General features: G+C 41.7%; 2 protein-coding genes across 6 annotated transcripts; one reads left to right on the plus strand and one right to left on the minus strand.

Moving 5' to 3' along the window:
• Positions 1 to 1,035: 1,035 nt before the first annotated feature.
• LOC115175897 (cyclic AMP-dependent transcription factor ATF-6 beta) lies at positions 1,036 to 12,217 on the minus strand. Of its 3 annotated transcripts, none has more exons than XM_029735521.1 (17): positions 11,914 to 12,217; positions 10,290 to 10,369; positions 9,704 to 9,785; positions 9,253 to 9,312; positions 9,063 to 9,145; positions 8,689 to 8,869; positions 8,311 to 8,475; positions 7,987 to 8,177; positions 7,657 to 7,836; positions 6,378 to 6,460; positions 6,039 to 6,233; positions 5,444 to 5,551; positions 5,115 to 5,214; positions 4,854 to 4,921; positions 4,528 to 4,630; positions 4,332 to 4,416; positions 1,036 to 3,877 (listed from the first exon to the last, which is right to left on the minus strand). In XM_029735521.1, the coding sequence occupies exons 1-17, from the start codon at positions 11,984 to 11,986 to the stop codon at positions 3,603 to 3,605; spliced, it is 2,112 nt and encodes a 703-aa protein (XP_029591381.1). In that variant the 5' UTR covers positions 11,987 to 12,217; the 3' UTR covers positions 1,036 to 3,602. The 3 variants fall into 3 exon arrangements, with proteins under 3 accessions (XP_029591381.1, XP_029591382.1, XP_029591383.1); XM_029735522.1 differs by having other exon boundaries at positions 8,020 to 8,177; positions 11,914 to 12,216; XM_029735523.1 differs by lacking the exon at positions 11,914 to 12,217 and adding an exon at positions 11,387 to 11,604.
• A 1,453-nt stretch (positions 12,218 to 13,670) lies between these two features.
• Positions 13,671 to 26,003, plus strand: LOC115175898 (uncharacterized). Of its 3 annotated transcripts, none has more exons than XM_029735524.1 (9): positions 13,675 to 13,977; positions 16,659 to 16,907; positions 22,072 to 22,353; positions 22,617 to 22,658; positions 22,777 to 22,818; positions 24,335 to 24,445; positions 24,556 to 24,612; positions 24,742 to 24,773; positions 24,854 to 26,003. In XM_029735524.1, exons 1-9 carry the CDS (start codon positions 13,902 to 13,904, stop codon positions 25,013 to 25,015), a joined length of 1,053 nt encoding a protein of 350 aa, XP_029591384.1. In that variant the 5' UTR covers positions 13,675 to 13,901; the 3' UTR covers positions 25,016 to 26,003. The 3 variants fall into 3 exon arrangements, with proteins under 3 accessions (XP_029591386.1, XP_029591384.1, XP_029591385.1); XM_029735525.1 differs by having other exon boundaries at positions 13,675 to 13,971; XM_029735526.1 differs by lacking the exons at positions 24,742 to 24,773; positions 24,854 to 26,003 and having other exon boundaries at positions 13,671 to 13,977; positions 24,556 to 24,737.
• The last annotated feature ends 596 nt before the right edge of the window (positions 26,004 to 26,599 follow it).

Below are 26,599 nucleotides of genomic sequence, written 5' to 3' on the forward strand. Positions count from 1 at the left end.
CTCTGATTCACCCAGAAGCCACAACGCACAGAACTCAAGTGCCCCCTAGCTGAGAAAGATACCTGATGAGGACAACCATGTTGAGTCTCTCTGTAGTATTAACCTTTACCACTGCGCTCTTTGTTATCCATAAAGCCTGATGAGCAAGAAGACACTGAAAAATAACCCATTTGACTGATTAACTTTAGATACTTTAGGGAATGTAAAAGTCATCAAATCAGGCACACTTTTGTTTAGGACTGTTCTTGACTCGTTTTTCTGAACACCTCAGGAATAGGATATGTGAGTGTCTGAGCTGAGCATCAACTTTGTCACGGGGTGCAGGAAGCCCCACCCGGCATCTCGCTCTCATTTGCCTCAGTCATCTGCCTTCTGCTTCACAGCCAGGCATTACTTCAGAAATTAGGCCCTTGGTTCTCTGTCAAAGCAGTGCCCTGTCCTCTGAGAATCCAAAATATACTTCACCATCTCACGTCATCAGTCTGGGCTGAACATTCAACTACCTCAGCTTGTCCATGAATAATGATGGGTTCTTGTTCTTGCACTGAAAAACAGAGCTGCCAGTCTATATGAAGCTTTGTTTACATGTTCACCAGACCAGTTTTCCTTTACTTTTAGGTTGTCCTTTTGCATGCATTTCCCTGATGCAAATTGCTCCTCCTGCTGCAAAGACAAATTTGACTTGTTAATGATTTGCAGTGTATTTGTAAGGCTACACGCAGTAGCGAGATGAAAACGCAGTCGCGAGATAAAGTGAAAGCGTTCAGTAGAGAAGGCATTATCTGCTTATTTGCACAAGACCAAACCAAGGATGGTATTTGTATCAGCTGACAATTAAAGTTGCTGGAACGAGACCAACTACTCTGGCTTTCGGTTTAAGAGATAATTCAAGGTTACAGAAAAATGGTGACACACAAGAAGAACTAGAAGGAAAAAGTAGGTTGAGAGCTTCAGAGCCCTATGAACAATATTTATTTTTAGAGTTATGTTCATGTTGATCCTGCTTTTTGGGTATGTTCAAGAGAAAGGCAACAGTGCACTTTAAAAAAAAAAATCACTTTATTTTTCAAATTCAATGTTTGTTTTCTATAAACAAAAAAGGCAGCAGCTCAAACTTCTCATTCAGGGAAAGAGGACATGTTTTAAAGTTTTATTTATGAAAATTCATTTAAATAAGAAAAGACAGGCAGCGTTGAACATATATATGTATGTACATTGTACGGAAGAGTATTACGGCCAAGTGAAGAGTAAAAAATAAACAGCAACGGGTGGCAATTTTTTTTGTACGATAGTAAAGAATAAAGTGCCAATATTTTGAGAATAAAGTAAAAATGTTGAGAATAAAAAGTCAAAATGTTGAGTTAAATTTCAAGATTAAAGTAGGAGATTTGGTTACCAGCATGTCTCCCTGACTCCCTGTTGCTGTGCGCCCCACCAATGAAAAGCCTGCAGTTAGATGACCTGGTGAAACTACACTTTAGAATTGGCTTCAGTAACAAGGATATCCTCTCTTTTAGTACATATAATAAGAAGAAGTATTAGGACCTCGAAAAAGTTGTGCCACAGATTATTTTCAGAAGGAGGAAACGTGGTTACATACATAGTACTTCTCTACATATCAGGCAAAAAATTCTACTCCAAGTACCACCACCCGTTGCTGTCTATTATTTTTTACTCTTCACTTGGCCCTAATACCCTTCTGTAACATTGCTTCCATTATAACCATAGATTTTCATGCTTAAAGTGTTGCTGTGTGTGTACATATGTGTTTGTGTGCGGTGAGTGTGTTTGTGTGAGACAGTGAATTGACATGTAAATGAAAAAGGGAATGTCTTTGGTCCGACACCTCACATACATGACTAGTAGCATTGTGTTCCTGTATTTCATTGGCTAAAGTAAAGTCTGAAATAAGACTACAAAGAGACCCCTCAACACCCCTAACAAAACGTGTACAGTTTCATATCCATTTTTTTTGTTGTAATTCATTTATTTTAATAATAATTCTACTTTTTATATAAAAATGAAGAAGAAAAAAACCATGGGTGGTATTCCCATAAGGCATTATTATCTCAAACATACACACTTGCCGAAGAAGTGTGTGCAGTGCTTCAGGCAGAGAAAGACAGACAAAACATAGCGAGAGTTCACGGCGAGTTTGCAACTAAAGAAAATGTCTTCACATCTCATTGTAGATTCAGAAACCACTTTTGGTCAGAAGACTCAGGCTGACTGCATTTTTTTTTTGGGGGGGGGGGGGGGGGGGGGCGATGACCACCAAAAGAAAACTGAAAACAATGCTTAGAGTACACTGGAATAACTTGACATATACTGTGTATGAGAGACAATACATTCTATACTTTCAGAGTACGTAACTGGATGATTCTGGATAAAGTGTCAGTAATTGCTGATGACATTGAGAATTTATTCAGCTGTTAATACATCCTAGGTTTGTTTCTGTATTATCACAGCTGTTGCTGTACTCCATAATTACATGGAGATCCAAATGGATCAGCTGCAAGATTTGTGCAAGTGAGAAAAATCACCTGTATATAGAAACACACAACACACTGTACGATCAAGGTAGTGGTCTGCATTCAATGCAAATATATTTAGTCCATCCATGTACTTATTTATTACTGTGATCACTTCTGGAACATAGGAACAGCAGGTTTGTGCCCATAAGATGCAGAGGTTTAGAGGACAGAGCAAAATATAGGTATGGATTTTTTTTTTAAATAACTCAACAGCTACCATTTATATTTACAACCAATAAACTCAAGTTAAATAATCCTTATACAAATCCAAACACATTTGACATAAAATAAAACAAACAAAAACCAAATCTAAGCTGACAACTAGAATCTGACCTGCATTTTCTGCAGGAGCCCTCTGAATGGAATTTCAATGGAAAGCGATAAAAACAAATATACAGACATAACCTCTACAACAACAAAGCCTGAAATGAAACCATGAGCAGTCCATTCTACCATTAGCTGCATAAATATTTCAGTGATTAGTTCTGTGCTATGTCTTAGTGCAGTGAACTGCCAGGTCTATGTTTTGGCCAGGTTTAAAAAAAAAAAAAAGTATATATTAAGAAATGATTTAGTTAGGAGCCATTGGTAAACTTCTAATCCTAGAATGTAAAAATATATATAAATAAAAGAGGGTGTCAAGAGGCATGAGGTTATATAACGTGGGTGATGGCATAGCCTTTTAAGGTTTGCTTTGTTTTAATATTTTTTTCCCCCTTCAAATTTATTTGACTTCTTCAATATAAAAACAGAGCAGGTTTGCAAAGTGGGTATTACTCATTGGTCTATTAGTATATTGAGTCTTCAGTAGAATAAACACATTTGCTTTGAGTTGCTGAGACAATGTTTCAACAACGGGGCACCGTAACTTCATTGTTAAACATTTGTTTCAATTAGTACAGATGGCCTCTGTAATTCCAGAACAGATTAGCCTCCCGCAACCTTTCAACTCTCCCTTATTAAGCCCCCCCATCTCACTTCCCCTATTCAATCTCCCATTACCCTCTCTGTCCTGTTTCCTCTCCTTTCTCCTCTAACCCCCCTCTCAATTGTTCACCTTCACTAACCTCAAACCTGGCCCCCCTGGCTGATGTAATACTCGGCCTCCCGTCTTCTGACAGGTAAGGGTTGCCGTGGAGACTCCGCTCCGCCGGCGTGGGGATGGTGGCGGCCTCGGAGGGAGGTGTGGTTGCTGTGGTGATGGTGGGCGGGGGGAGCAGGAGGGGGGTCGCGGAGGGACGGGGGAACAGCGGAGGCTTTGATGGGGATGATCCGGGTGTCCATGACCTCACAATCCACCTGCATCATCATCTCATACCCCTGGGATTTGTTATATAAACTCTCTGTGGGAGGGAGAGAGAAAGAAAGAGCAATGTAAAAAAAAAAAAAAGAGACAGATACTGACAGGGAGAGGAGAGTGTACAATAGATAGCCTTTATCTGTCTAACTAAATAACAAACAAAAAAACGTTCCTTGTGAGTATTGACTGGTACTGTACACCGGATAGGTGCAGTGAAATGTGTTGTTTTACAGGGTCAGCCATTGTAGTATGGCGCCCCTGGAGCAAGTTAGGGTTTATTCGGGCACATAACACATAATTGTGTTGGCAATTTTACATAATACGTACATTTTACACAAACGAAATTCATCATTCAAAGATCTCCATTGTTCAAAGATTACGAGGGCATCTGAAGAAGTTATATCTGACAAAGTGTACAGCAGTGCAATGGGGCTATAATTATGCAGAATTCTAAACCTCTGATAGTTCCAACTAGATATCAAGAAAAACAAACTCGCCGTTGACAGACATAGCCGGCATCACCAGAGACATTTTGGGCCGTGTGGTCTTGTTGTGGCTGATGGCAGGCAACAGCAGGTGATCCTACAAACAGAAAGCAGAATGTTTTGCATTATGCGAATGACACCCACTGTCCGTTTTTATTCACACTCGGTTTCACTTCCCTAGTGGTTTGGCGTTGCTGTTCCGTCTTACCCGTCTGAAGGAGACCACGTAGAAGGTGTCCTCACGCCGGTCGATGGCGTCCATGAAGTCACTATAGCTGATCTCGGGACCGGCAGGTAACACTTGTATCTGACTGTGAGAGACAGAAGGGAAGTTGGGCCAAGACAAATAGCAATAATATTTAGATTTTATTTAAAAAGGTCACTCATTCCAGCAGTGTTTTTCCTCAGTTGATGCAAATACCACACTTGGTTTAGTATGGTACAAGTGAACATGCAAAAGTCAGCGAATCACTTAGAAATTGAAGCGTGAACACCCACTGTTGACTACTGGGAAATGTGGTCTACGACGGTTACCTCTCGATGGAACGATGGGTCTGTATGGGAAGGTATCTGGAGAAGTTTGTCTTCCTTAGCTGTGCTTTCTGTAGAGAAGGGAAGGGAAACAACCATGACGCATGTGTGTCCCCAAACCATACGCATCAACACCAACTCCAACAGCTCGGTCGTTCAACACGCCAGAGGGTATCATGAGTAGACGCCTGCGCATGTGAACTTGAAATACTAAAGAAAATATGATCGGATACAGAAATACTAAGAGCGCAGATCAAACCACACCTGCGCTATTTTAGCTTTTTTCACCATCTTTGGCTTCCCTCCAGACTTCTTCCTGTCGATCTGGTGCCTGTGAACCCATCCTCTCAGCTCATCCGCCAGCCTGAAAGAGGACGTGAAACAGTCAGCCGCAGTCAAGATGAGTACACAGATAATGTACTAATAACACATACAGTGGTATCTACGATATTATACACCGCCTCCTTTCAACGCGGATATGAGAACACAGGTGCACTGTAGATAGAGTAGCAATATCATATTTGCATAAATGGGGTGAGAGATAGGATGAGAGAGAGAGACTCCTGAGTTGCGACCATAGCAGCCCCGCTGACCTGAGGGACTCGGAACGGTTGAACTGCCTGCAGTCATTGGAGGTGAAATAGCGGTCGATGTCCTGCAGGACCAAATCCTTCACGTCGCTGAACACGTCACTCAGGTTCCTGAAAACAGCCAAACACGTAATACAGAATGAAACAGCAACTTTGAACAGACTCAACACCCTTCTGAAAGCCTAAATCGGTATATCACTAATATTCTATGGGAAACTAGTGCTTTCAAGGGCACAAGTCCTTAAAGAGCCGTAAACATGAAGTAAACACTTAACAGGCAAGTAGTATGTGGACATCGTTCATTTTATGACAGCCTGTTACATACTTCCAAGATCAGACCAGTATGACTGCATTCTCGATTATTAGACTGCATGCAAGTCTTCTGCTCAGCTCAAACACTGTCTTGTTCTCTAAGGGCGTTCTACTTGGCTGAAGCCATGTTTGCAAAGCCTCATCAATTAGAACCATTGGTAGATGCATGATTGGATGTACGACCCACATGGGCAGCAGTCGCAGATGGCTGTGAAAAGAACACAATGAACAGGCTCACCATCACGGATATGCAGAATGAACGACAAATTGGACTTTATTAACCCACCTAAACTGGTATGAATCGGTGGATTCCCTCTCCACCTCTCCTCCCTTCCACCCATCCTCTCCTCCCTCCTCCTCAGGATCCATCCTTTCCTCCACTCTGCTGTGTCCCTGAGCCGTCTCAAACTCCAGGAGACGTCTTCCTGTGTGAGGCACCACCTCCTCCTGTAATCCCGTCTCCAGCTTCCTGTCTGTGATACTGGAGGAAAACATTTTGTCAAAAATCAAACATTAAATCGCGGAGTTACGCACATGACTCTCGAAAACAAAGGATTTGTTTTGGACAATTTGCAAATCGTTAACACTTCATTGAATGGCAGCGACTACGAACAGTGATTTTTACCTGACAGGGCCGAAACTGAAGGTCATGAATAGTAGCACTGCCATGACGCAGACGGCCCTCTTATTGTTACCAGACTCACTGCCCTGGAACACAGACAGAGGAGAGTTAAAGCACAGTGTACACACGCAAGTACAAACATGTATCCTCAATCACCTCTTTGAATGTATCCCTAGTCATTGCTTTAACAGACAAATCTTAACCACATTCTTAAGACTTTCATTTAGAAAGATGAATTGAAAGCAATGCAGTCCATCCAGTCCATTAGGGAAATCCCTCTCTGGCTCAGTAATGTAATCGCCGAACACATTTGCTTAAAGCTGCGATATGTCACTTTATTCACATAGAAATGTGAGTTATAGATCTGTCATTCATATTGAAAGCAAGTCTAAGAAGCGGTAGATCTGTTGTATGTGCACCATTTCTATGCTTCCCTCAAGTTTCATTTTTGCGTCTTTTACTTTCAGTTTTGTACACCAGCTTCAAAACAGCTGAAAATACAATATGTTTGGTTCAGGACCTAAAATTAACTATTTGGTCCACCAGCCACTGTGGCAGGTAGATGAAAAACTAACAGCCACCCAGGTTTTTTTACTGGGCTAAATATTTTTTCCCCATAATTACAGCAAAAAAAATTACAATAAAAACAGAACGGATGACCATGATTTGTAATGTTTCTAAAACAATGTATTAGTAAAAAGTAATGTGGTATATTGCTCCATTTCATTTAATTTTAATCAAAATATCAGAAGAGACCATTTTTAGCTGCGCCTATAAGGGCGGGAGGTTACTGTGGTAACGGGGCCACTTGAGTCGTGTCACGTAGGTGTGTGTGTGAGATTTGGGATCTGACTAGGACGTCTCTTCGCTATCAGCTGAAGCAGCAGACTCAAACTAATGTTGAAAAACAACCGAGCTTGTGAACAAAACAATGGAAATAGCGAAGAAACACAAAGACAAAGTCTCACTTTGTAGACTTTAGAGTAAATTAGACCAACTTCTATGCAGGAAGTGCTGAATCGATCAGTACTTCCTTCAGAGCGCACAGCTCTCCTGCCAGGCAGTGTTGCTGCGTGAGGTGGGATATAGGATTTGTATGTCTTTGTTTGATTAGCAGCTATGAAACAAAACAGCAGAAACACTTTGAAAACAGCTACTGTAGCATTTTTCTACTAGCACGTGTGCTCATCCTTGACTTTTGACTAGTTTTAAAAAATATATATATTCGGAAATGTAATGCTCGGACTGTAGAGCCCTGCAAATCTTCCCTCCCACCCCGTACCTCTTTCCCGACAAGCCTCTCCCTCAGGGCCTGGTTCTCCCTGCGGAGGCGCTCGTTCTCCTGCTGCGCCTCCCTCAGCTGCCCCTCCAGGTTCTGCAGGTACTCCTTCTTCTTCTTGCGTGACTGGCACGCCGACTCCCGGTTCTTGATCATCCTCTGCTGCCTCTTCATCACCTTCATCTGTGACACGGCCGGAGGGGAGAACGCATGACAGTGAATTATGGCAGAAGTTGTTAACAGCAGCTGATGGCACGGCGTATGATCCGACAGTGAAGACTGAGGTAATACAACAGTTGAAGAAGAGAGTGAAAGAGGCTAAATCCTACTCACTGACTGACTGACGTGTGACTGACAGACACTCACATCAATGCCATTGCTCCCTGGCAGAGAGGACGCTGGGACTATGGGTTTGCTGGGGAATGGGGCTGTGGGGCTATGGCCATGAGGCATGGTGGGAGAGACAGGCTCCATTTTGACGATGGCTGGAGAGGACCCCAGACAGACAGACTGGGAAAGCACCACTAAGGGAGGAAAGGAATGGGACATCACTTAGCTATTACATAACCATGCCATTACATAATAAATTATCTTACCAGACAGACACACTAAAATCCAGAATGTGTGAAAAATGGTCAGTCTGGTCCCAGGACTCACCAGGCCTGCTGTGGTCCATGCTAGGCAGGCTGTGCAGTATGAGGGCCTTGGCTGGACTGGGAGCCTGGGGGACGGGGAGAGCCGCTAAACACACAGGCCTGGGCTGGATGGGAGGCTTACTGCTCAGGATGGTACTGGCTTTGATGGTGGCCGCAGTGGGGTGGACTGGAGGGAAGGTGTGCGTGAGCGATAGAGAAAACAGTGTGACAGAGAGCATGAACGCGTGGGAGTTAAAAACCCCTCCCATGCACCATAAATGTCTAAGTACATTTGCATCAAAAGTACATGAAATATGAAGTCTGCTCTCTTGTGGCTGAAGTCTTTCCTGTGCAACACGTACACCTACAGTATAGCTGACATCACCGTAGCAACACACACCTGTGGCCTGTGCGTCGATGCCATTGTTGGCTGCTGTTTGGTGTGGCTGTGGGAGCAAATGGGACTGTGGTTGGGCCTGCGGCGCGGAGGCCACCGTGACTTCACATGTGCCAAGTGGTGGCGACAGCACATCTCCAAACATATAAGGAGGTGTGGGCGGGTTCTCCCCTTTCACTGTGATCTGAATGGTAGAAAGAGAGAGATGTGGAAGACATTAAAAAAAAAGGCTTCACACCTTTGTTGCACATTGGTTAGCTTTGACATACTCTAACTAGGCTAACTAGTTTAGGGACTCTGAGATAGAGTCATGCATCAATGTTACATAAGGTGCTTTTAGTAGTGTGATGTGGAAGTTGATCTCTGCCTGGACTGACCTGTGAGTCTGGGAGGGACGTCAGGGAGCAGTCTGAGGCCAGCGAGGAGGCAGGGGAGGGAGGCTCCGCCTTTACCCGGAACACTGGAACAGCACACACAAATTATTCAAAAGGACACAGTATTATTTCACATTCAAGGATAAATTAAGACACACACACACACGTAAGCAATAGCCAAAGAGGAACTTACACATGTCCACTGGCAAAGGCTGCGTTATCGTCATTTTATCTTTCAATACGGGACAGTCCCCTTAAGAGTGAGAGGAAGGCAGAGACAGCGGGGAGGGAGGGAGCAAGGTTATATAAGTGCACTACAACTAAACGCTGAGCTACAACGACACCGCATTGATCAATTGAAGTGGTGGTGCATTAGGGAAGTATCGATGTTCACATAATTGCATTTCCGCTTATACTTTGAGGTCAAACGGCTCAAAAGCCTACTGTACATAACTCCTGCTTTAGCCTAGTACATGTTTGATCTTTAAAATAACATGGAGAAATCCTCAGGCCCATATCATTCATCTTATTATTTTGCTTTGTGGGCCTTCTTTAGCAGTAATAAAATGTCTACTACCACAACTAACACTTTGAAAAAGTAAACCTATTTTTATGCTCTTGCCATGTTTTATTCATCTCTGCACCTGTGAGAAGGTTGTCGTCCAGGTGTCGCCACGGCGACGTGGGATTGTCGGGATCAAGAGTCAGCACGAGATCGTTGTCAAACTGCGAGGAAGCGAAGCACAAGAATTAGGTCATCGTCTGGATTAGTCAGTAGGTCGACAGGGGGCACGCAATCGCTTTCCCCAACAGGTAATCAGCCCCATTATGGGCCGGCCCATCTCAGGCTCACTCAGGTTACCTTATTTAACGTTGGCATCACACACTGAACTCTCACCACTGCTAGCTAGTGTCTAACGCTGCCTGGCTGATTTATACTGACACTGCTCTCATAGAGCAAGAATGAGCAGATTGTCGCACTATTGCACACCATTTTATTTAAACTTTATTTTACCAGGCAGGTCAATTAAGAACAAATTCTTATTTAGAATGACGGTCTGGCAACCCTGAATGGACTGAGATACTTGCATCAGATAGGCCTAGTCTTTATGGTCTAAATTTTAATTTGAGATAGGATTTGGATTAACTTCAATGTGGTGATAAAACGTGCAGTACAGTGGCCAGATAATACAGGCAGGGTCTGTGAGCAGAAACTCTCTTTGTCCTTACCGATGTTTCATATTTCGGTCCTCTCGTGTACTCCCCGTCCTCTCCCTCCTCCATGCTCTCACACTGGTACAGACAGGCATCTGGGACAGACAGACACATTAGTACTGTAGGAACATAATCATTTACCGACACGCTCAAGTCTAGTTGCTTGAGTGTCAGTTGCTATAGCGTTTGTAAAGCCTTATCACTGTCCCACAGGGACCTCTCATCCGCCATGGTTCCCAGTGCCTTATTTGGTTTGACAAGGGCTTGAAACACATGACTCTGACCTTTGAGCTAAAACAAGAAGAGGGATCCACTAGTAAATGATGGTTGTGATCATAAACGCAACACCTAAAATAAGCTCAAGGTTTGATGCTTTTCTACAGCCATTTTAAAGGAAAAACAGGTTTCATTCACAGGAGTCCAGTTTGGGTTTTATGGCTTTACAAAGAGAGGGAAATCTAAGCAGTGGAGGGGAAGCTGGCTTAAAATAAATGAGGATTTCAGCCCTGAGGTGACCCAGCTTCAATAGCAGAGGGATCAGATACCAAACCTGCTCTGTGCTGAGAATTGTTCCCCATTACTGTTGAATTTCAATTAGCCAATGGATAGCAAACGTCTTAGCTACTCATGATAATAGTAGACCCCATTTACTAGAGGGCCAATTTATGAAATTAAATTGTAGTTCAAGCCTACATTATCGTGGGGTGTTTTTTTTCTTGAAAGAACGCTGAAAGAATACTAAGTAGGCTATCCTTTACAACTATAAAACGTTTTCCAGAACTGGTTTTGATTCATACTACAGGCCTGTTTAAATTCTTTCTATCATAAAGAGTAAATGTAAAAGTTAAATCAGGTTCAGCAATCACAGGAAGTTAAAGTGCTCACAGTTTACTGATTGCATGAGACAACCAAAGACTTAAGTCTGCAAACTTGAGCATACAAAAGCAATGACCAGGGAGTCAGTAAAAGGGGAAGTTATCTAAAATACAGCGCCCTACACTGAAAACAAGAAAGATGCAAATGCTACTGATTTAAGAAAAAGACAGATGCTCAGATATTCCAGACCACCAGATGTCCCATATAACATACATAACATATATAACATAACATACCTCTGTTTTCTGTCTTTGGGTAGGCTAAGGCCTATGGTTGTTTCACATATTGCATACAGTTGTAATTCAGGTATTTGGGACTGATGGTATTTTCAGCTAGACTGTATCTTATGGAAAACAAAAGCTTGCAGAGCACAAGCTTTTCTCGCACTAATACTAAACTAGCTAAAGCCCTATCTCATCTGTGCTAATACATTCACATGTCCGGCTTGCTGCCCAGTGTACAAATATAGCGTTAACTAGTCATTGACACACCCACGAAAGAAACCAAACCACCCACAACTGCGCATCATTCTACCACCAACTTTCATATTTGATTTTTCGCAATTTGTCCCCTTTGTCAACCTGTTAAGGGTAGGGTTAGTAAAGGGAATATAAATAATCAATTTCACGCGTTCGTGATCAGCTGAAAGTCGTGTTAGCTAGCTACAGTAGCAGATCATTTTAGCTACGTAGCTAGCTAACGCATCCATGCTGCCCAGGTGGTAAACATACATTACAGTAACGTTACCATTTATGTACCTTACCCCAATCGTCGCTTGTCAGAAGATTATCAGCGAAGAAACGACTATCCAAATCAGATAGTAAATCCGTAGTCATAGCCACACAGCCAAAGGCGTTTGTTGGGGGGGGGGGGTGTAATCACTGATAAATTATATCAAACAAAAAAGATAAATCCACGAAATCGATTTTACAGCGAATGATGCTCAATTTGCGTTTGGGTCCATCGAAACATTAGATTTTGTATTTATTTTGTTTCATAATATCCATTCGGTCCACTGCACCATCTCGCATTTGATTACATCCAGATACCGAAACGACATTTCCGGCAAAAGCCCGTCCCATTTTCAATGCAGGATCCAATCAAAGCAAGGATTTGTTAGATTGATTTTTCAATCGACCTGTCCAATAATAGTATGACTATTTACTAAGCGTGAACAGTTGTGGGTGGTCAGAAAGCAGATGTTTAAAGGTGATTCCGCTCACTCACGCATCAGATTTTTGAGAGACATTAAAAAGATAAAATACTAGACATGTAATTAGGCATTCCTGTCAAATGGACCAGTCAAGGAATAAGGAACATTTTCTTTGCTCAGGTGATGTATGGAAAGGAATGAAAATCTAGCTACAACATGAGAAAAACGATAGCCTCCCTGAAATAAATTAAATTGTTTAATCACTTTAATTAAGTGTCAAATCAAAATCCGATTGTATTCATCACATGCTAGGTGTAGACTAACTGTGAAACGCTTACTTACGGGCCCTTCCCAACAATGCAGAGCGAGAGAAAATAGAGAAATAATAGAACATTTATAATACAAGTAATAATAGATACACAATGAGTAATGATAACGTGGCTATATACAGGGGTACCAGTACGGACTCGATGTGCCGGAGTACGAAGTAATTGAGGTAGTTATGTAAAAGTTGACAATGAATGTACAACTATGAATAAAGTGACAGTTGAAGCAGCGTATGTGATGACTAAAAAAGGGTCAATGCAGATAGTTGATTCAAATAATCAAAGCTTGATGATTAGTTGGTTATTTGAATCAGCTATGTAGTGCTAGGGCAAAAAACAAAACGTGCACCCAGGTGGGTGTTGTTGTTTGGCGCCCTCCACTGTATGAAGTAGACTAAGTATGTCCAACATTTCTGAACCGTCTCTGGTACGGTATATCTGCACAAAACTAGTAGAAAGCCTTTATTTCGCTACTACTGTCATCATTCTAATAGCATTGTTTGGAAAGTCACTCTGCAGGGGTCCCACCCAGTGGCGGTTCTAGACCATTTCAACTGGGGGGGCCAAGCTGGGGCCAGTTGTACTGTTAGAGGTGCCAGTTACATTAGACGTTATTGTTGTCATATCGTTTTCTTCACTGCATTGCAGGCATTAGCAGGCAAAAGACCATGTTCATAATCATCATCGTTGCCACTGTCTAATAACGGATGTAAAAAATGAACGATAGCAAAATTTAGTTCCGTAAAAATTATTTCATACTCCACATTTAGGGGGGCCACAAGGGGTCCAAAATTGTTGTCACAGGGGCACTGCCCCCCCCCCCCCCCCCCAGAACCGCTAGTGGTCCCACCTGGTTCAAATCTGTACTCACGAGGATGTAATTTAACACTGTCTCTCAACTTCAAGATAGGCCCAGCCCTATTGTGAGTGGCTTCTTATTTACCAATCAATCAAAAAAACAAGGCATTTTTAAATTAGCATGAAATGCAATAAGACACACAGTATAGAACAGGTATATGTGAAAAGACGTGTCAATGTCCTCTCATTGAAGCATAATGAAACATTTGGGATTTCCACTATCAAATGTTATCCTAATGTTGAGTCTATGATATAATGCTGCCCATTAGTCACCATGATGTTACTGTCTTAGTCATGACCACACAGACTCACGTGGTCTTGGTCTGGTTTAAACAGGGAACAGAGGAAAAGGGAAGGAGGGGTTACTATCACGTATACCGATGAACTCTGCAGTGTTAAGAGTTTTGGTGAAAGATGTGGAGCTATTTTAAGCCTTTGTTGTTTTTTCTAATGATTCCCCTCACCTCTAGTGCAACAGCTACAGGTACAGGTACAGTGAACATTTTGTTTTTTGCATTGATTGAGTACTACACACACACACACCACCCATACTTTCTTTCTTTCTATCCAAGACAAAATTAACAAAACATAAAAAGAGGAAGTATACACTGGGAAAACATAGTGTATTAGAAGAATTTCTATTTAACTTTATTTCCTAAATTGATTTGAGATTCTACTTCATGTACAGTGCTTTCAGAAAGTATTCATACCCTTGACTTATTCCATATTTGTTGTGCTACCATAACAAATTGATTCAATTGTTTTTTCTCTCACCCTTCTACACACAATACCCAATAATGACAAAGTGAAAACTTTTTTTATGCAAATGTGTTGAAAGTGATATACAGAAATATCTCACTTACATAAATATTTACACCCCTGAGTCAATGCTTTATAGAAGCACCTTTGGCTGCGATCACAGCTGTGTCTTTCAGGGTAAGTCTCTAAGAGCTTTCCACACCTGGATTGTGCAACATTTGCCCATTATAATTAAAAAAATTCTTCAAGCTCTGTCAAATTGTTTGTTGATCATTGCAAGACAACCATTTTCAGGTCTTGCCATATATTTTCAAGTAGATTTAAGTCAAAACCTGGCCACTTGACTGTCGTTTTGGTAAGCAACTCCAGTGTAGCTTTAGCCTTGTGTTTTAGGTTATTGTCCTGCTGAAAGGTGAATTCATCTCCCAGTGTCTAGTGGAAAGCAGACTGAACCAGGTTTTCCTGTAGGATTTTGCCTGTGCTTATCTCCATTCCGTTTCTTTTTTATCCTTACAAGCATACCCATAACATGATGCAGCCACTACTATGCTTGAAAATATGGAATGGCACTCAGTAATGTGTTGTATTGGATTCTGTGGAGGGGAGGACGGCTCATAATAATGTCTAGAACGGAAATAAAAGAAAATATCATTTTATTAGTCAAATGCGCCGAATACAACAGGTGTAGACCTTACAGTGAAATGCTTACTTTCAAGTCCCTAACCAACAATGCAGTTAAAAAAAAATAAGAATAAGAAATAAAAGTAACAAGTAATTAAAGAGCAGCAGTAAAATAACAATAGCGAGACTATATTCAGGGGGGGTACCGGTACAGAGTCAATGTGCAGAGGCACCGGTTAGTCGAGGTAATATGTACATGTAGGTAGAGTTATTATAGTGACTATGCATAGATGATAACAACAGAGCGTAGCAGCGGTGTAAAAGGAGGGGGGGGGGGGCAATGCAAATAATCTGGGTAGCCATTTGATTAGATGTTCAGGAGTCTTATGGCTTGGGGGTAGAAGATGTTGAGAAGCCTCTTGGACCTAGACCTGGTGCTCCGGTACAGCTTACCATGCGGTAGCAGAGAGAACAGTCTATGACTAGGGTGGCTGGAGTTTTTGACAGTTTTTAGGGTCTTTCTCTGACACCGCCTGGTGTAGAGGTCCTGGATGGCAGGAAGCTTGGCCCCAGTGATGTACTGGGCCGTACACACTACCCTCTGTTGTGCCTTGCGGTCGGAGGCCGAGCATTTTCCATACCAGGCAGTGATGCAACCAGTCAGTTTGCTCTCGATGGTGCAGCTGTAGAACCTTTTGAGGATCTGAGGACCCATGCTAAATCTTTTCAGTCTCGTGAGGGGGAATAGGTGTTGTCGTGTCCGCTTCACGACTGTCTTGGTGTGTTTGGACCATGATAGTTTGTTGGTGATGTGGACACCAAGGAGCTTGAAACTCTCGACCCGCTCCACTACAACCCCGTCAAAGACTCCAGTCACTCAAGTCATAGGTGCCCTTCTTTGTGAGGTATTGGAAAACCTCCCTGGTCTTTGTGGTTGAATCTGTGTTTGAAATGCACTGCTCGGCTGAGGGACCTTACAGATAATTGTACGTGTGGGGTACAGAGATGAGGTAGTCATTCAAAAATCATGTTAAATACTATTATTGCACACAGAGTCCATGCAACTTATTATGGGACTTGTTAAGCAAATGTTTACTCCTGAGCTTATTTAGGCTAGCCATAACAAAGGGGTTGAATACTTATTGTTTCAAGACATTTCAGCTTTTAATTTTTAATTTGTTTGTAACATTTTCGAAAAACATGATTCCACTTTGACATTATGGGGTATTGTGTGTAGGCAAGGTACAACAATCTCAATTTAATCAATTTTAAATTCAATCCATTTTGTCAACACCTTGACAGTAACATTTTCCAAACAATAACACCATTAATACTTGTGTTTGTTTTAATGGTTTTGTCTTGAAACCCCCCCCCCACACGTTAGCTTCCTTAAAGTGGGCTAATTTTATTCCCACTCTAAGGATATGCCATGTTCCCATTAGATAAATAGGAATAGTGGATCACACAGGAAGCAGGACAGAAATGGACTCAGGAAGATATGAGTGACACACAGCCTTGCATGCAATGGTAGACAAACAGTTATATTCTTCTACATACAGCCACTGTAGAAGTGGACTGCACTCAGATGATTCCATAGGCTTGGGACAAGTCAGGCTCTCAGAAAACACCCCTGATCCAACACACTAGCCCACATTTTTTCTTGGATTAAATTAGCTGTGACACAAAGCAGACATGCTCAGAAGTCTATGTCTATATTTCCCACAATATCAGTTAGTCCAATTTATTCTAGTTAGGCTAAATCCATTTCACACTTGTTATTTCTGCACTCAGTGAGAAGAGTCTCAGTGCCTGAGGAGCATCGCCTGTACCTGGCCTGCAGTGGCACTGTTGACTTACAGTGGCGACACCAGGTCAACAGGATCATAGTCACCAAACAAGGCCAGTCGGTTAATTACATGAACCAACAGAAATATGACCTCCGGCCTGATGGATCTCTGGTTATTAAAGAGCTGGAGACATCCGACTCTGGGAACTACCACTGCAACGACCAGCTAGTGGCAGACGTGGAGGTACTGAAAGGTATGAGGACAGGTTACAGTGTGAAATGTAACACTTGTCTGACCACCACTCTAGAATAACAAATATTTTTTTTTCTATAAATATATTGTTTGCTGTCCTTGATGATGTTAGCTGAAAATGTACCACTGACTGGGCGATAAAGAATGGTTGAACCAATGATCAATTTCAAGTGGATAACCAACAGTAAGACTGCTCTGTCATTGGAGTGATAGAAGAAAATAAGTATCTATTTTTAAGAAAATTAGCTGAAACACTTATTTTTGTGACCAACTTGTATTATTTATTTTTAGACATTTTTTTGCGAGGGGTTCAGATCACAGACAGGAATTAATATTCACAAAGTATATATATAAAGAAATGAAAAGCAGTCGAAAACAAAGAAAATAGGCATTATTTGTCCTGTCAGCCCCATCTCCCCTCTCCCTCCCCCTTCTTAGTAGGTGCGACCCATTCCTATTCCCCCTCCCTCCCCTTACGGGCTCATGATGTGGACATACTGTATCTATGCATAAAACAAAGCATCATCAACTCATCTTATGTTTGTAAAGTTGTTTGTGGGACCAAGGCACACATGAATAGAATCAGCCTGCATACGTCGATATTCTATACAGATATTCAAAATACAATTGATAAATTCAAACATGATTGCATTACATTAACACGCAATAAGCTTTTTACCTTATCAACTGCTCTATTGAATGTACTGTATCTAAGGTTGTTTCCTTGGCGCTGTTCATACGAGCTATGAGGAGCTCTAGTGAAAGAACATCAAGGAAGTTTTGTAACCATTGAGTTATGCTGAGCTTATGTGGAGGCTTCCATCTGGTCACTAACATTATTTTGGTCACAGTAAGTCCAGACAAACACTAGTTTCTGGGGTACTGTGACTCGAGTCAGTGAAGATTCATCGTTCAAAAATAATAGTTTGGGTAGATAGGGAATAGCAGCATTTAATTTTTTACATTTTATTTCACCTTTATTTAACCAGGTAGGCCAGTTGAGAACAAGTTCTCATTTACAACTGCGACCTGACCAAGATAAAGCAAAGCAGTGCGACAAAAAACAACAACACAGGGATAAACAAAGGTACAGTCAATAACACAATAGAAAAATCTATATACAGTGTGTACAAATGGAGTAAGGAGGTAAGGCAATAAATAGGCCATAGTAGCGAAGTAATTACAATTTAGCAAATTAACACTGGAGTGATAGATGTGCAGATGATGATGTGCAAGTAGAAATACTGGTGTACAAAAGAACAAAAAAAGTAAATAAAAACAATATGGGAATGAGGTAGGTAGTTGGATGGACTATTTACAGATGGGCTGTCTACAGCTGCAGCGATCGGTAAGCTGCTCAGATAGCTGATGCTTAAATTTAGTGAGAGAGATATAAGTCTCGAACTTCAGCGATTTTTGCAATTCGTTCCAGTCATTGGCAGCAGAGAACTGGAAGGAAAGGCGACCAAAGGAGGTGTTGGCTTTGGGGATGACCAGTGAAATACACCTGCTGGAGCGTGTGCTACGGGTGGGTGTTGCTATGGTGACCAGTGAGCTGAGATAAGGTGGAGCTTTACCTAGCAAAGACTTATAGATGACCTGGAGCCAGTGGGTCTGGCGACGAGTATGTAGCGAGGGCCAGCCGACGAGAGCATACAGGTCGCAGTGGTGGGTGGTATATGGGGCTTTGGTGACAAAACGGATGGCAATGAGATAGACTGCATCCAGTTGCTTACTAGAGTGTTGGAGGCTATTTTGTAAATGACATCGCCGAAGTTGAGGATCGGTAGGATAGTCAGTTTCATTAGTATGTTTGGCAGCGTGCGTGAAGGAGGATTTGTTGCGAAATAGGAAGCCGATTCTAGATTTAATTTTGGATTGGAGATGCTTAATATGAGTCTGGAAGGAGAGTTTACAGTCTAGCCAGACACCTAGGTATTTGTAGTTGTCCACATATTCTAAGTCAGAACCATCCAGAGTAGTGATGCTAGTCGGGCGGGCAGGTGCGGGCAGCGAACGGTTGAAGAGCATGCATTTAGTTTTACTAGCATTTAAGAGCAGTTGGAGGCCACGTAAGGAGTGTTGTATGGCATTGAAGCTCGTTTGGAGGTTTGTTAACACAATGTCCAAAGAAGGGCCAGATGTATACAGAATGGTGTCTTCTGCGTAGAGATGGATCAAGGAATCCCCGCAGCAAGAGCGACATCATTGATATATACAGAGAAAATAGTCGGCCCGAGAATTGAACCCTGTGGTACCCCCATAGAGACTGCCAGAGGTCCGGACAACAGGCCCTCCGATTTGACACACTGAATTATATCTGAGAAGTAGTTGGTGAACCAGGCGAGGCAGTCATTTGAGAAATTAAGGCTGTTGAGTCTGCCGATAAGAATACGGTGATTGTCGAACGCCTTGGCTAGGTTGATGAAGACGGCTGCACAGTACTGTCTTTTATCGATGGCGGTTATGATATTGTTTAGTACCTTGAGCGTGACTGAGGTGCACCCGTGACCAGCTCGGAAACCGGATTGCACAGCGGAGAAGGTACGGTGGGTTTCGAAATGGTCAGTGATCTGTTTGTTAACTTGGCTTTCGAAGACTTTAGAAAGGCAGGGCAGGATGGATATAGGTCTATAACAGTTTGGGTCTAGAGTGTTGAAAAGGGGGATGACCACAGCAGCTTTCCAATCTTTAAGAATCTCGGACGATAGGAAAGAGAGGAACAGACTAGTAATAGGGGTTGCAACAATGGCGGCGGATAATTTTAGAAAGAGAGGGTCCAGATTGTCTAGCCCAGCTGATTTGTACGAGTCCAGGTTTTGCAGCTCTTTCAGAACATCTGCTATCTGGATTTGGGTGAAGGAGAAGCTGGGGAGGCTTGGGCAAGTAGCTGTGGGGGGTGCGGAACGTTTGGCCGGGGTTGGGGTAGCCAGGAGGAAAGCATGGCCAGCCGTAGAGAAATGCTTATTGAAATTCTCGATTATCGTGGATTTATCGGTGGTGAGTGTTTCCTAGCCTCAGTGCAGTGGGCAGCTGGGAGGAGGTGCTCTTTTTCTCCATGGACTTTATAGTGTCCCAGAACTTTTTGGAGTTAGAGCTACAGGATGCAAATTTCTGTTTGAAAAAGCTAGCCTTTGCTTTCCTAACTGACTGTGTGTATTGGTTCCTGACTTCCCTGAAAAGTTGTATATCACGGGGACTGTTCGATGCTAGTGCAGTACGCCACAGGATGTTTTTTTGCTGGTTGAGGGCAGTCAGGTCTGGAGTGAACCAAGGGCTACATCTGTTCTTAGTTCTACATTTTTTAAAGGGGCATGCTTATTTAAGATGGTCAGGAAATTACTTTTAAAGAATAACCAGGCATCCTCTACTGACGGGATGAGGTCAATATCCTTCCAGGATACCCGGGCCAGTTCGATTAGAAAGGCCTTTCTCGCATCAACTGTGACCAAAAGGTCTTCACACTGGGGTAGTCCCACATCATGTGCATGTAGGTTCCAATATTTATTGGAGAACACAACAGACCATTTGGAATAGGAGCAAGTTTATATTGGCAGCATTTCCGCGGAGTCAAATAAAATCTGTGAATGAATTTGTAGTGTATCAGTTGATGATTCAAATTTCGGGAGGACATTGGGATATTGAAAAATAGGGGTAGGGTTGTGGAGAATCGAAGGACCATGAATGTAATAAGAAACCTTAGGTGCTGGTTTAAGGCCGGTGGCAACCACTACAGAAGGTCCTGCTATTTGTTCTTAATTGACTTGCCTAGTTAAATACAGGTTAAATAAAAATCACACATCTGACCACTCATGGTTCAGATAACTGTGAATCATGTCCAGTGAGATAGCACTGCTATAATATGACATGGCTGTATAAGCTAGCACAGGTAATTATATAACAGCAAGGGCTATACACTACAGCAGGCATAAGGCCTAGTCACATGGCAAAATACTAAATAACCTATTGGACTTGTACACATGCAACTCAGGCAAATGTGCTCAAATAAACATTACAGTAATGTTGAAATGTATACATAATATAAATATAATGAGCATGAGTGATATATATAGAAGAAAATAGCCTAGCACCAAAAATTAAGAATGCTAATAAACGGCTAATCGCTAGCAATCATGCTAAAATGATCATGCATTCCAATACAATATGCTAACGGTAGTGCTAGCGCGAGCTAACAAACAAGCTGAACACATGGTACTTTTACACAAAAGACCACACAACTTAGGTATTTGGCGTGACCTTGGCAAATAAAACACTAACAAAAGTGGCGGTCCTCTGAATGGGAGTCTAAGCTGCCGACCGGAACTAACCAGAAGGGATGGCTAGAATCAGCTGACTGAAACTGGCCGTTTTAACAGATATTGTTCCAGACACTTTTCCAATCTGTATTTTGTTTGTAGTCTTTAAGGTCTGTATTCCATACCGTAACTATTCCCATTGGTTTACAGAGGACTTCTAGTAGTTTTTTATATATAGATTGAATACAAAACATCCACTTGTGTTCTGGTTACATACAAACTCAGTGAGTGGATGGAAAGGCTCCATAAGTGCGCATAGCGGTTCTTAACGGCGAAAAATGTAAAATACAAATAAATGACGAACCAGTTAAATTATACATATTTTTTAGGTCATGAAAGGATAATAACCCTTCATCATTCATCAAAGCATATAACTTTAAGTTGGGTAAACCGAGACCCCCAAAAACTTTGGGTTTCTGGAGTGTATTCATTTGAATTCTGGGACGTTTCTGTTTCCATATAAAATGTAACTCTGAATTTTGAATCTTATCTCAGTACTAACAAAGTGTGCTAACAATAAATTGAGTCTAGGCAAGACATTCATTTTGACTATCAAAATTCGACCTGATAAAGCTAATGTTAGATTAAACCATCTGTCGAGATCTGCTGTAATTGCATTTGTGATTTTGTAGTTCTTCTAAACATTTTTAACTAAAACATCAATGCCCAGGTATTTAAAATTGGTCACAATTGGTATCTTCGATTCTATATCGAGGTTGAACATTGCTTTGTTAAGTGGGAGCAGAAACATAGTCTATTTTGTTCATCTAATGAGCATATTACTATCAATGTCAAATAAATTTCCACATCTTGTTACCAATACTTAATACAATATATATCTTCCCACAGGCAAAAACTTTGAGGTTTCTGCTGGCCGAGCCCTATTGCTTCCCTGTACAGTATCTAGCAAAGCCAAGCAGAGGTGGTACTTCAGGAAAGATAGTCATGTGAAACGAGAACCCATCTCGACTCTGTTCAAAAATGGGACCGTGAAAATGGAGAAAAAGGACCCCCAGAAAAGGTTTTCTTATGATGAAGATGGTGCCCTGCAGATCCTCAATCTGCAGCCAGGGGACTCTGGAGAGTACCTGTGTAATGGGGAAAAGGTAGCCAAAGTAACGGTGTTGACAGGTAGAGCTTTCCAAATGGCATTTTTTCTCCTGTTTTTCCCTTATAGCTACACTATATCTATTTAAGTGTCTATGTATTTTCCTTTGACAGTATCATAAAGCATTTAATAAAAAGATCAGGCTCAAAAATCCTCTTTAACACTTGCTGGGAAAGTAAGAGAAAGAGACAGTAAGAGAAAGCTTTGAGGAAGCTTCAGAGGCCACTACAATGCCATTCCCAGTTAACTTAAAATGTCATGCATAACTTTTTTTTTGCAAACCCAGATCATCTCAACATCCAGAGTACCACTGCTCTTATGCAAACAGGTAACACAAAGCAACACTTTGCAGTTCTTGAAAGTATGAAAATTTCACAAAAAGCCAGGGTTTTAACTGTGAGCTGTAAAAGTAAATTCCATGACCAATATTCTTCACCTATTTTCAGATGTTGTTGGGAGAGAGAACAGAGAGACACGCCCTATAAATGGTAGGTTGTCCATGAAAGTTCAGACACAAACCTCGTTGTCGTGGAATACTGCCTCAAAAATATAACACTCTTACAAGAACTTGTGAATTCAATATAGGCTTTAATACAAAGTAGCAAAGCCGAGCTGGTCCATGGAACAACTGACTCCCCTCAGCACGGGCTCTGCTTTTATGCACATACAGCATATGGGTACATCCCATATGTAAATACAATTACTCCCCTTAGTCCTTCTGCCACCATTATCTTTTAGTCCGAGTTCTTTGCTTGTTTACGCCCAGTAACGCCCATCTCTGCTTCTGGTTAGATTATAATGGTGGCAGGACCCCTTATGTCATACAAAAAATAATACATTTATTGTATACTTATATTTCACCTGTTGGTCATTTTACCACCATCCTCCTTCCTGTGTCCTTCTGACATTAGTATGTCTGACTGTCATAAATGTGCTTATGGCCCTGACTTAATGCATCCATTATTTGTGTCCAGCTGCCATAGCCAATGTATGTCCAGATGCAACCAATGTAACCATTGTTCCTGTGTTTCCTTAACATAGCAGTTGTACCTAGTTACATTACATTAACATAGCAGTTGCACCTAGTTACATTACATTAACTCCCACAAGGTCGAGTCATGCGTCAAACCGTGCTTCTTAACACCCGCCCGCTTAACCCGGAAGCCAGCCGCATCAATGTGTCAGAAGAAACACCGTTCAACTGACGACCGAGGTCAGCCTACAAGTGCCCACTACAAGGAGGCGCGTTGAGCCAAGTAAAAAGCCCCCCCGGCCAAACCCTCCCCTAACCCGGATGACGCTGGGCCAATTGTGCTCCGCTCTATGGGACTCCCGATCACAGACGGTTGCGATACAGCCCAGGATCGAACCCGAGTACGTAGTGACACCTCTAGCACTGCGATGCAGTGCCTTAGACCGCTGCGCCACTCGGTAGGCCCCTCTATGGACAACTCCTTTGACCTCATGGCTTGGTTTTTGCTCTGACATGCACTGTCAACTGTGGGACCTTATATAGACAGGTAGGGGCCTTTCCAAATCGTGTCCAATCAATTGAATTTACCACAGGTGGACTCCAAACAAGTTGTAGAAACATCTCAAGGATGATCAATGGAAACAGGACGCACCTGAGCTGAATTTCGAGTCTCGTAGCAAAGGGTCCGAATACTTATGTAACTAATGTATTTCTGTTTTGTATTTTTTATAAATTAGCAAACATTTCGACACCTGTTTTCACTTTGTCATTATGGGGTATTGTGTGTAGATTGCTGAGGATTTTTTTATTTAATCCATTTTAGAACAAGGCTGTAACGTTAACAAAATCTGAATACTTTCCGAAGGCACAGAACATCTATGTGTTGTATATGCCACCCACCCAACTTTGGGTTTACTGTTAGCGACCCTCCATGCTATGTGCTCGCTTCAGAGCGCATGAACTGGGCTTTCATCCTGTTGTCAGGTGACATTTTCACAAATCAAATTGTGCTTCATGTTTTTGTCTATTAGTTGTGATGATAATAGCTGTCATTGGACTATGCATTGTGGTGCTTCTGGCTGGTCTGCTGTGCAATTTGCTGAAAGGAAGACTGAGAAAAAGAATAAAGAAATGCAGTACAGGTAAAAAAAAATCCCCTAAATTATATTGTTTGTAGTAAATGAAATTGGCCTATACAGACATGCAAAAACCTTTTTTTACAAATGTGACATAATTACTGTATTCCCGATAGTGACAGGACACAAGCAGGAAGGAACTGAACTCCAGACTAGGTGCTTGTCAAATCTAGGTAAAGAACACTCTAATTGTTTGCTGACAGAAAAGTCTATCGAATAGGGTTTGTGTACAATGTGTGCATTCTCAACAAGTATTGCTATCATTGAAAACAAGTAATAAAAAAAAATATTTTGTGTTATAGGGTCTGAAATCACACAAAGTGATGGGGAAGAAGTGAGTACAAATGAATATCAATCATTGAAAACATTTCTAAAATGTCAATTTAAATATTTGTATGTTTCCGTGTGTCTTAGAGCCCTTCTCATGTGGAAGACACTGAGGTTCAGTATGCATCTCTGGGTCGGCAGAACTGGAGGGAAAGATCGAGGGTACAGGGAGACCAGCATCAGGTCATCTATTCCACTGTGGTCTCTGCTAGACCAGCATTCCAGGGTTTGGAGAGAATAACACATTGATTTGACTGATTGACTCCTTTACAAAACAGTTCGTATTTTACCTCTTTGTATTACAGTTCGAGTACATTTTACAAAGGTTGCTCTTTAATCTTATAATAAATGTATTTGAGTCTTTCAAGATACGCAAGATACTATTCTTTTATCTAACTAATTCTATATCCTGTTGGCTTAAAACAATTATATTGAGATTCTTTGGATACATTTTTTTTTATTACATTAGCTTTTTCAACATTTACAGAAACACTCATACATACACAAATCAAAATACAATCTTATTTCCATCAAGAACAGATATTCAGAGAACAATGTCAGCAGATGCACCATGCGCCTGAATGAACACATTGGGCCACTGTTGTATAGATAACATCTCCCTGGGCCAATCCTGGCACTCCCTGAGCAATGGGGCGGGCCTTACCAGTGTGCTTCATACTGGCATAGTGTAGACTCACTTCCTTATGATATATATATATCAGTGTTAGTGATTAAATATTGACTTCATGCCATCCAAACCTCTCAGTTATAGATTTACAGTTAGACAAGGTTTAGTCCTAACGATTATGACTAAGAGAAGTACTTTTACCTTGAGACTTGAATTCCTGTTCACACAGGTGCTACACAAATATGTTTTACCTGAAAGAGGAAACAATTCTTAGAGGCAATCTGCAGTTCAAACAATAACAAATGGTTTATCCCGCCATTGTTTGGGTAAATAGCTGACCAATGGGGCTGAAGAAATAGAACCACTCTTAAATTCATAGACAGCACTATTGATGCAAGGACTGACCATCCATGAGATCAAAATGATAGCTTTAATCATGTTTTAACAACCCTGGATTTATAAGCGAGGATATCGACTACAATGTTTTGAGAATATAAAAACAAGATTATAAATTGGGGTTATAATTGGGGTTTTGAAATCAAAAGCATTTAAATAACTGCAGATTTGCAAAAGATAAAGGGACATTACAAAATAAAAGTTTAAGTAAACTATTTACAAGTCTTAAGCGTTTACATTCACTTCTGTTTTTGCTGCTATCATTCAACCACAACAATAATGGGGATGATCAAGATTTGTTCACTACATTACATTTTACATTTACATTTAAGTCATTTAGCAGACGCTCTTATCCAGAGCAACTTACAAATTGGTGCATTCACCTTATGATATCCAGTGGAACAACCACTTTACAATAGTGCATCTAAATCTTTTAAGGGGGGGGGGGTTAGAAGGATTACTTTATCCTATCCCAGGTATTCCTTAAAGAGGTGGGGTTTCAGGTGTCTCCGGAAGTTGGTGATTGACTCCGCTGTCCTGGCGTCGTGAGGGAGCTTGTTCCACCATTGGGGTGCCAGAGCAGCGAACAGTTTGGACTGGGCTGAGCGGGAACCGTGCTTCCTCAGAGGTAGGGGGGCCAGCAGGCCAGAGGTGGATGAACGCAGTGCCCTTGTTTGGGTGTAGGGCCTGATCAGAGCCTGAAGGTATGGAGGTGCCGTTCCCCTCACAGCTCCGTAGGCAAGCACCATGGTCTTGTAGCGGATGCGAGCTTCAACTGGAAGCCAGTGGAGAGAGCGGAGGAGCGGGGT

This window comes from Salmo trutta, chromosome 36 (assembly GCF_901001165.1).
Source record: "Salmo trutta chromosome 36, fSalTru1.1, whole genome shotgun sequence".
Lineage (NCBI taxonomy): Eukaryota > Metazoa > Chordata > Actinopteri > Salmoniformes > Salmonidae > Salmo > Salmo trutta.

What these genes read in the sequence shown, in the direction of transcription:
- LOC115175897 (XM_029735521.1), bottom strand. Translation starts at nt 11,986, where the DNA reads ATGACTACGGATTTACTATCTGATTTGGATAGTCGTTTCTTCGCTGAT. An exon ending in AGAGGCTTGTCGGGAAAGAG is followed by an intron (nt 6,461 to 7,656) that starts GTACGGGGTGGG and finishes TCTGTGTTCCAG; the next exon opens with GGCAGTGAGTCTGGTAACAA. An exon ending in ACCCATCGTTCCATCGAGAG is followed by an intron (nt 4,631 to 4,853) that starts GTAACCGTCGTA and finishes TGTCTCTCACAG; the next exon opens with TCAGATACAAGTGTTACCTG.
- LOC115175898 (XM_029735524.1), top strand. Translation starts at nt 13,902, where the DNA reads ATGTGGAGCTATTTTAAGCCTTTGTTGTTTTTTCTAATGATTCCCCTC. An exon ending in TGCAACAGCTACAGGTACAG is followed by an intron (nt 13,978 to 16,658) that starts GTACAGTGAACA and finishes TTCTGCACTCAG; the next exon opens with TGAGAAGAGTCTCAGTGCCT. An exon ending in AGAGACACGCCCTATAAATG is followed by an intron (nt 22,819 to 24,334) that starts GTAGGTTGTCCA and finishes TTTGTCTATTAG; the next exon opens with TTGTGATGATAATAGCTGTC.